The 9,943-nt window shown below is 36.2% G+C and overlaps 1 protein-coding gene across 1 annotated transcript in view; it reads right to left on the bottom strand.

Annotated features, from left to right (window-relative positions):
• Positions 1 to 9,652: 9,652 nt before the first annotated feature.
• The window catches only part of LOC106877805 (ABC transporter G family member 7-like), an 81,550-nt gene continuing 81,259 nt past the window's right edge, over positions 9,653 to 9,943 (bottom strand). Inside the window, exon 2 of the mRNA XM_052975136.1 lies at positions 9,653 to 9,938. Within this exon, the coding sequence (XP_052831096.1) occupies positions 9,653 to 9,938 (286 nt within the window). The remainder of the gene's footprint in view (positions 9,939 to 9,943) is intronic.

The raw sequence follows: 9,943 nt of genomic DNA, 5'->3' as shown, positions 1-9,943 counted from the left end.
AATATAAACCCTGTCTGGCTCTTGTGAATTTACAAAAGGGTAGATGGTATGCTGAAATATCTAGTAGAGTTACAAGCTAAATATCTTGTGATATTCGATTTCGAATTTCGGAGTGGCTGAGGTTGCCTTTCACAATATTAGAGTGGATTCAATACCTGACATCTGTGCTTGTCAAAAGAAGAAAAAAATATAGATAGGAAAAATTAAGATATTCTTTGCTAGGATATGTTAAATAGCAGGAACCATGATGTCTTACATTTACACCTACTATGTTTAAATTACATCGAGGTCATGTATTGAATCGATGAAATCAATGTTTAATCAAGTATTGGGACGATAAGTCTTTCTCCTTCCAGCTTGTTATCTATTGAAAGTCCCGTTGGGGTTTGAAGTGTGTTCGGAATTATATCTATGTCTAATCGCAACAACGTGGACACGAAAAATGGATTTAGATGATCATGGTACGTTTTGATAGCCAGTCGTGCGAGATTAATAGTGATATTGCATGTTAGTTGAGAAGGAGATAGGTAGAAAGAAAGGAAATTGGCAAAATCGTTAGAGCGATTATGTAAATACCTTGGACTATTTAGTTCGATCCTCTGGGTTCATCGAAGGTAGGTTTTAATTTCATGTTTCTATGATCGATGTAAGTATTTGTCAAGGTAATGCTAATTACATAATCGACTTAATGCATCACCTTATGTTTATTTTAGACATGAATATATTAGAATAGTAGACAGAGGCAATATAAAGCAGGTATCGTGATATTTATAACTAAATCATTTCCATTAGTGCTGCTGTTTAGACCAAGGGCAAGCCTGGTGGAACAAACCTCGTTTGAAATGTTGTCATTACCAATAAACATAGTTTATCACGCCCAACATTATCCAATATGTCCTACTGTTCTTTTCTAAAAACAGTTGTGCGTAATTTGAAAGGCATTTGGTTGTTATTTCTAACAGGTCTATCGACCGCACTTTTCTTCTCTTTGGCTCATTTGAGTCACTGCTGTATAACAACGAGTACGTGCTGTGTACTGGGTGTTTATCTGAATATTGACATCGGCACTATTGCTTCTTCGAATATCAATATTATCATAAGTGTTACTGAGGTTAATGCTAATATTATTCCTGGAGTTCCTAGCTTAAATTCCACTACAGTTGCTACTACGGTTGTGGTTGATTATCTGAAGAGATTATTGAATAGCAACCGATGAAATATTGATTTTTTTTTACTTAGAAACAAGGACGAAAGTTTACAGAAAGTGACCGGAATGAATAAGATTCTGTGACTTGGATGCCTTTCTCAGGGACATTTGTGGTTTATATAAAAGTTTACAAGTTTCTCCCACTGGCACACAGAATGAGTAAATATTGGATGCTTAACTAGTTGCTTCACCTGCTAGAGATAGCAGCCAAATATCACGAAGGAAGTACGTATTAAACTAAATATTTGTTCAGTAACGGATGAGTTGAGGTTAGATGACCACCGCAACATTTATAAGGCTTAGACTACTAGACATATGCTCCACAATAAAACAATAAAAGCACAGATGACAGATCCTGATGTATTAATAAATCAAGCGTCGGTGTAATTGCGGCGTACACAGGGAATCAATAAATGAGATTGTTATTTCAAGAAAAAGAAACAGCTAGATCCCTCACAAATAACACCATTTTTAGAAAATTTTCGATAATAGAGAGTTCAATATTTTACATCTTACTAAAAGACGGCCGGTCATAATCGATTCCTTTAGTTCTAATTTCAACAATGTGCACGTATAATCGGATCATTGCTTTAACAATTCATCAGTTCTTCCAATTCTAAAAAATTCTACACACGAGATACATTACCCAAGAAATAATGTTTAGAGGCAAATGAAAGAACATCGATGTTACAGAGTTGGAAACTGTAATCTTCATGTTGCTCTCTAATCGTTTTGATGCAGTGATTGATTGATGTATTGTTAATATGCCTTTTATCTTTTACTTGTTTCAGTCACTAGAATGCGACCATGGTGGAGAACCGCCTTCAAGAATTTTTACTTGTGTCAGTTTTAAGCCTGGGACTTATACTATCGGTCTCTTTTCACACACACACACACACACACACACACACACACACACACACACACACACACACACACACACACACACACACACACACACACACACACACACATACACACAGATATATATATATATACGACAGGCTTCTTCCAGTTTCCGTCTACCAAATCCATTCACAAGTCTGTGTTTTGCTCGAGGCTTTAGTAAAAGATACTTGCCCAATCTGCCATGCAGTGGAACTGAACCTGGAACTGAACTCGCAAACTTCTTTACCACACAGTCACGTCTGTGTCTGTTATAAACTAAAATAAAAATTTCCAATTGATTTCTTCAAATGTCTTACAGAGATTTCTACGGAAAAAAATATGAGCAACATTGATTTCTAACTTCGGTACAAGGCCAAAATATTGAACCAATATCTACAGATTGTTGTATGTTGTTGTAATGCATGCTAGAAATAGTAGTTATATTTTCTTTAAATCACACCCTACCGACTTGAAAGTGTATTGATATAAATGGGTACGTGCTTTGCTCAGTGGTTACAGCGTCGGGCTCCCGATCATGAGGTAGTGAGTTCGATTTCCGGACTGGATTGGGCTGTGTGTTGTGTTCTTGAGCAAGACACTTTATTTCACGTTGCTGCAGTTCACTAAGCTGTAGAAATGAGTTGCGATGTCACAGGTGCCAAGCTGTATCGTCCTTTGCCTTTCTCTTGGATAACATCGGTGACGTGGAGAGGGGAGGCATGCATGGCCAACTGCTGATCTTCCATAGACAACCTTGCCCGAACTTGTGCCTCGGAGGGTAACTTTCTAGGTACAATCCGGTGGCCATTCATGACCAAAGGGTTTCTTTTTACGCTTTAATGAGATACTGGATTCCCAATACAACAAAAAAACGGGATGTTCGAAGCTCCAAGAATTTCAGTCATAGGTGTAATCAAACAAGATAAATGTTGGGCCAAAAAAACAAAAGGCATTGATTCGTGCGAAGTATTGCGTTGAATTCCGACAGTTGACAAACAAAATCAAGCGTAACAGGACTCGAAAACTGTTCGTGAAGCGTCATAATTAAAGTATTACGCTCAAGTACTTTTAAGTGTATCTGTCACAATATTTCTCTGGATAAAGACTAAATACTGACTGACGAAAATCTAAATAAATATTCTAAAATTTTGAATCAATGAGATGATTTGATTTTATCGACTCTACTACGTGTTGTATATTTGTTTTATCGACCTAAGAACGAGAAAACAATGCTGATGCGAGTGGGATATGAGTTCAGAACGAAAACAAAGTTAATGAAATACAGCAAAACCTACAGTCCATATTTTCTGACAATTCATTAACCCCAGATGTAGTCAATTTTTTTTTTTTGCTATCGTTTTAATGCCCACAGTTTTCTGCCTACAGTTTTAATGGCAAAGTGTTAATCAGTTGCATTGACCTCGGGTACTTATTTCATCGACCCCGATAAGATAAAAGGCAAAGTCGACCTCGGCGGAATTTTAACTCGGCTTGTAGAGCAAGAAAACATGCTAAGCGTTTTGTCCGGTCTGCTAACGATTCTTCCAGCTTGCCGTCTTAGAGGCAATCAGAACATTGAGGTATGGCAATTTGTAGATAAACATTTCTCGTAAGATATGAATGTAGATTCTCTGTCAGTTTCCACGATGAATATTGAGTAGTTTGATCATTGCACTTGAATTTAATGTGTGATTAACGAGTAAGCGAATGAGTGTAACCAGGCAGAATCAGCGTGACGCGAGGAATCACCCTGAGGATTGTGTTTATACTTAATTTATTAACTCTGATATCATGAAAGCCACGGTTGATCCCTGCGAGATTCTATTTCAGAGAGGCGGAACAAACACCGCCAAGTAGTACATCTGACACTCTAACGATTCCGCCAATTCACTGCCAACATATGCATAGTACTGCAGTGGTCAAACAGTAGTAGTAGTAGTAGTAGTAGTAGTAGTAGTAGTAGTAGTAGTAGTAGTAGTAGTAGTAGTAGTAGTAGTAGTGGTGGTGGTAGTATTAGTAGTCGTAGTAGTAGTAGGTTTGTGTTTTAGTTCCACTTCAACCCAGTTTTCTTTGACGTACAATCAGAGTTATTCAAGTTGAGATAATCCTGGCATATGTAAGACTGTATTGTTTAATGTATCCTTTTTTTTTCTTATTTTAAAACAGCCTGTGTTATTTAAGGATGGTTTGGCTGCTATTTCTAAGAAACTGAACGATCACATAAATGCTCCCTCATTGACTTGTAGATTTTTTTTTATTTTTCATTAGATCTAGTTTTTTACATTTCAAGTATAGTTACAGCAGGTTTTAACATCGTAAAAAGACTGGTTATCAATAGTGGCGTGTGGGATAAATAACCAGGTCCGTCACATGAATTGCAAAGTGATGGTAAAGTAAGCGCTACATGCTGTAATCATTTATTAATACCTTTCTAGTTCGAATCCCACGTGTTGCGACTTTATTTTTCATCGCATCAAAGTCGATTACAAGGGAGTCTCTATGTTGCTAACCGAACTGCTTGAAATGATTATCAAATCATTCTAAAATCTTACCCTGTTATCTTGTACATGGAAAAGATTCATTGGATGTCCTAATGTGCCATTGTTCTAAAATGACCGGATGATAATCAATGAAATCTTGTCTATCATCTGTCGGGCGATTTAGGTTTGACCTATGGCTATAGAATAGCGTCAGTGCTGTTTCCATTAATACAATGAAGACGTTTTGATTATTTATTTAAATCTCTTACAACATTAAATTTGTGTCGCAGAAATAAAAAAAGAAAAACAACGGAGAACCGTCTATGTGGTCAGTCGACCTGCTAGAAATAACACCCAAATCGCCCTCTTCTCACAAATTGGATAATACATTCTGAAATAGACTATGCCTGGAAGCCAAAACAAGATGTTCACATCTGGAATATCTTTGATCTTGCGTTTATTCGATCATGCCTGGCCTGGAGCTAATCAATATCAACAATATGAACAACAACATAATATCAACATTATTGATAGTCACTCAAGCATTTCCAATATTTCCGTATGAAAACTTCATTGGAATTAGATTTTCCATCTGATATGGCGTAGAATTAGGAACATTGCCAGACACATGATATTGAAGCTGAAATTGCTGCTACTTCTGCAGCCGGTCTTACTGTAACTACTCTTCGTATTGCTACTACTGTTAATCCTGATGGTGCCGCTTCAACCTCTACCTTTCCTGCACAGAAAAGCACGCGTTTAAAAACATATGTTCATCACAAAGTGGTCCGCATTCAGGAGCACGATGATCAAAGATAATCTACCCAGAATTATCCCGTACTTTCTTTGTGTATTCGGAACCATATTGTTCTTTTCTAGGCTCCTAGTAAGTCTAGCTTAGTCTGATAAACAGAGCAACCAAATCTGTCTGAAATTACACCCTACCGTCTTAGAAAAGAAAGCTTTTATTAAAATGTACCTAGGTTCTCGGCACACATGATAAAGGGATGTTTCCAGCTAGAAATACTAGGGTCATATCTAAACTCAAATTGTCTGATCTAGATTACAGCAATAACGACTTATCAGTTTCTAAGACAAGCACGGTGTTGTTCATATTTGAAGACTGCTATTTCTAGCAGGTCGTGTAATTTAGCAGCTGCACTGTAGATGTTGTTATACTTGGCGATATTATCTTTATTTATTCTATATCTTTTTATATCAGTTTAATTTCGTTCATTTATTATGCTTTATCGTTGTTGATCTCAAGTGTGTTTGTTGATGTTGAATTGTTTTGATACGATTGTTATTGTTGTTGATAATGAGAATGTTGTGGATTAACCTTAGATGAAGACTGACAGCAGAGAACTATGATCAAATCCAATCTAGCCATGAGTATTATAGTCTTTATATCCAGGCAAAATATATCACCGAATACATTATTCAATCTGTCCTTTTTGAAGTCAGCGAATTGTGATTTGAAAAGAAAAAAAAAAGAAAACAAAGTCATTTTAGTTTCGTTCCATTTTATAAACAGTTTTGCTATTTTGCCAGGGTCGATACGTATTTTTCCGCAGATTAATAAAATAAGTCCCGGCCAAGTACAAGAGATGGGATTTAATTGAATATGCTCTACAAGAAGATATCAGACACACTATCAATGCATAAACAATTTATGGTGGAGGATAACAAAAGCCATGGCATGCTGTGTAATATTTTAAAGAGTAGGTTATCGTCTACAACTACCACTGGCGTTGTTGCTGCTGCTGCTGCTGCTGCTACTACTACTACTACTACTACTACTACTACTACTACTACTACTACTACTACTACTACTATTACTACTACTACTACTAAACTATGGAACCCCTAAGTCGTCATTTGATGGCTAGAAATGGCTGCCAACATTTCTTCAAATCCCACCGTACTGTTAGGAGAAACTAGAAAGACTATAGTTCACTTTGTATTCGAAAGTAACGCTAAAAGGTAAAAAATGGCTCTGGTGATACGTCTTTGTTCATATGTCTCCTGAGCCAGAGATGAATGTATTAAACAATGACTACTTCAATGACAATGGCAAGAAAGATTTTGCGATACTGGAGGTCCCTCAGACTTAATTTGAATTTTTGCATAAGAGACAACCAGGAGTCAGCTAGTGGTGTTAGCCAGGCTGTGTATTGAATATAAAAGATATCTCTAATTTCAAATTTTCTTTTGTTGCTTCCGTAGTGTAATAAAATATAATGTGACAGATGTTCAAATATATATGTAGTGTAGATGTGTGAAGACACAGAGCTCAATGGTTACAACGTCGGGCTCACAATCATGAGGTAGTGAGTTCAATTTCCGTACTGGGCTGTGTGTTGCGTTCATGATCAGCTCACATTATTTCACGTTGCTCAAGTTCACTCAGCTGTGGAAACGTGTTGCGACGTCTCTGTTGCAAAAGCTGTAGCAGCCTTTCCCTTGGATAACATCTGTGAGGCAGAGAAGAGAAGCTGGTATGCATGGGAAACTGCTGGTCTTCTATAAACAACTTTGCCCGGACTTGTGTCTAAGAGGATAACTTGCTAGGTGCAATTCCATGGTCATTCATGACCGAAGGAAGCTTCTACCCTTAGAGCAGATGCCCAACTATTTAGTCTTAGTTCTGATTTATGAATGGCACCACAATAATCTAGTACTGTAAACTAATAAAGAAAAACTATATTGGGAAATTATAGCACAGTACTTGGAATTGTTCTCAGTATTTCATACTGGATTTAGGGTTAAACTTACGTATACTTAGATCAATTACACCAATGATTTAATGAGGTCGAACCATTACAATTTTGCCTTTTGTCCCTAATATACTACAATATTACCTACTGTGTTCTTAACAATTTTTAAACTGCGGGATACGCTTTGAGTAGCGTTCGACTGCTAATCGGCTATAACGAGCCAGAGTGTGAGCTGTTCTATCAGTGGTTAGTGATAATTTTATGTTACATAATTCGATTACCTTAGAGAGCTGCTATTTCAAAATTTGTCAGGGTCAAATTTGTCTTGCATTTTCCATCGTAGCTCTATAAGCCATATATTCAAATGGCATGCATCTAATTCTATCGACCCAAGAGGCTTCATTTTCCAGTTTATAAACATTTCATCATTGAAATTCTGTGTTAATCTTTTCGTTAATCTCACAGGTCCCTAGCATCGATGTTCTACTACCGCAGATTCTTTGTACTTAGAATTAAGGATTTTCTCATTTTCTTCTCATCATATATATCAATCTAACCATATAAAATTTTATTTTTAAGATTATCTTCTTGTTGGATTTATGGTATATATTTGTCTGAATCACATTACATTATCGGAAGTATTGACAGTATATACGGATGGATAAATATAACCATTCCTCAGTCCCCAACACAGACTCAGAAATGTTTTCGTTGAACACTCTCCCTAATATCAACACAATGAATCTAACGAGCAATAGCCCCGATTCGGTGAAACGTCCAATCCAGCAGATAACCAGTGAGTATACTCTTTGCAAAACAGAGATTCAGCTTTTGTGTTGATGATGATATGTTTTAAGAATCCAGAATGTTCAGAGATTATCTTTCGCATCTCTCCACTTTGGTTTTCGAAAGTCATGTTCCAATATTTTCTACGACCACAGGCCTCTATAATTGCAGTCCGAGCTGGGAACGTTCGCGACGATAAGAAAGAAACAGTATATAAATCTCAACTAACCACATAACAAGGCTACAGAATAAAAGCTTTTGTAAGAAAGAAATTCGTAAGTGCTACTTCTACTGCTGCGACTACCACTACTAAATTCAAAAGCTTCTACTAGGTCACTCAAGAGATAGAAATAACAGTCAAATCTTCGTCAAATCACATTGTATCATTAGAAACTACAGACAGTGTACATATACATATGATAATGTATTCCAAAACACGTCTAAAATGAGAAGGAATGATGTAGCTGAAATGGCTTTGATCATATGCCTCGTGGATCAAGTGTGACTGGGGTTAAACAACAACTACTATAATTACTACAACTACGACAACAACAACAACAACTACGACGAACGACTACCGCCTTCTCTATATATCAATCCCCGCCATGTAACTTAACTACAGCAATAACAAATAACTCAATATATAAATACTTAAACAGATCGATTAATCAAACAGCGGGCTGTAATCAATCGATAGATCAGTATACAATGTTAGAGATAAAACCAAAACAAAGATTTCAATTCAGTGGTTCCTTTGTTATTTGTTTGTTTGTAGGTGTTTTTCTTGATCTAGTCTGTGTGTATATGTGCGTATGTGTGTTTAGGTGTATTTAAACATGTGTGTGTACGCGTGAGTGTTTCTTATGCATTTATTTTGTTTGTTTTTGTTTTACTTTAGTTGTATATGTGTTGTGTTTTTTTTATTTTTATTTTTTATAGTTTCTATTGTTTCATTATTTTCTTTGTTCTACTGAGGCGTAAAACAGTACTACACAATGTATTGATATCAGTCGAATAAGGATTAAATAGAGGTAAGGGGGGGATGAGGTAAGAAGAGAAGAAGAAAAATGAGGCAGAAGAGGTTTGAGAAAACGATGACGACAACCAATAACCCACACAACCCACTACCACCACCACCATGATTACGAGTACGAAAACGACCACCACCATGACAGCAACGACGTCGACGATGACGGTAATAAGACAATGCTTTAAATTAACAATAGAATAAAGACTTTTAAAATATGAAACGAAGACGTAGAAGATGACAATGAAAGACACGAAAGATGATGATGATGATGGCGTCGACGATGATTGGTGCTATTTTTAGGATCATTATTGGGATGAAAAAGCAACTCAATAAATATAAAGATGTGAAAGGTGTATAGCAGAGGAAATAAAAGTAAATGGTTTTAGGTGAAATTAAGTTGAAAATAGGGGAATGTGAGTCAGAGAGAATGAGGGAGAAAAGAAGAAAACAAGAAAGGAGGGATGATAATTATGAGACAGTGAAGAAAAAGAAGAATGCCATGATTAATGATTGTAAGAATGATGTAAAATAAGTGGTTAACCTATTAGGTATATTGACCATTATTCTTATCAACATTATTCGTATCGACATTATTCTTGTCGACATTATTCGTATCGACATTATTCGTATCAACATTATTCGTATCGACATTATTCGTAACAACATTATTCTTGTCAACATTATTCTTGTCAATATTATTCTTATTTACATTATTCTTATCAACACTATTCTTATCAACACTATTCGTATCGACATTATTCGTATCGACATTATTCGTAACAACATTATTCTTATCAACATTATTCGTATCGACATTATTCTTGTCAACACTATT

This window comes from Octopus bimaculoides, chromosome 2 (assembly GCF_001194135.2).
Source record: "Octopus bimaculoides isolate UCB-OBI-ISO-001 chromosome 2, ASM119413v2, whole genome shotgun sequence".
Lineage (NCBI taxonomy): Eukaryota > Metazoa > Mollusca > Cephalopoda > Octopoda > Octopodidae > Octopus > Octopus bimaculoides.
The sequence above is the reverse complement of the archived record's forward strand: the minus strand, read 5'-3'. Positions and strand labels throughout refer to the sequence as shown.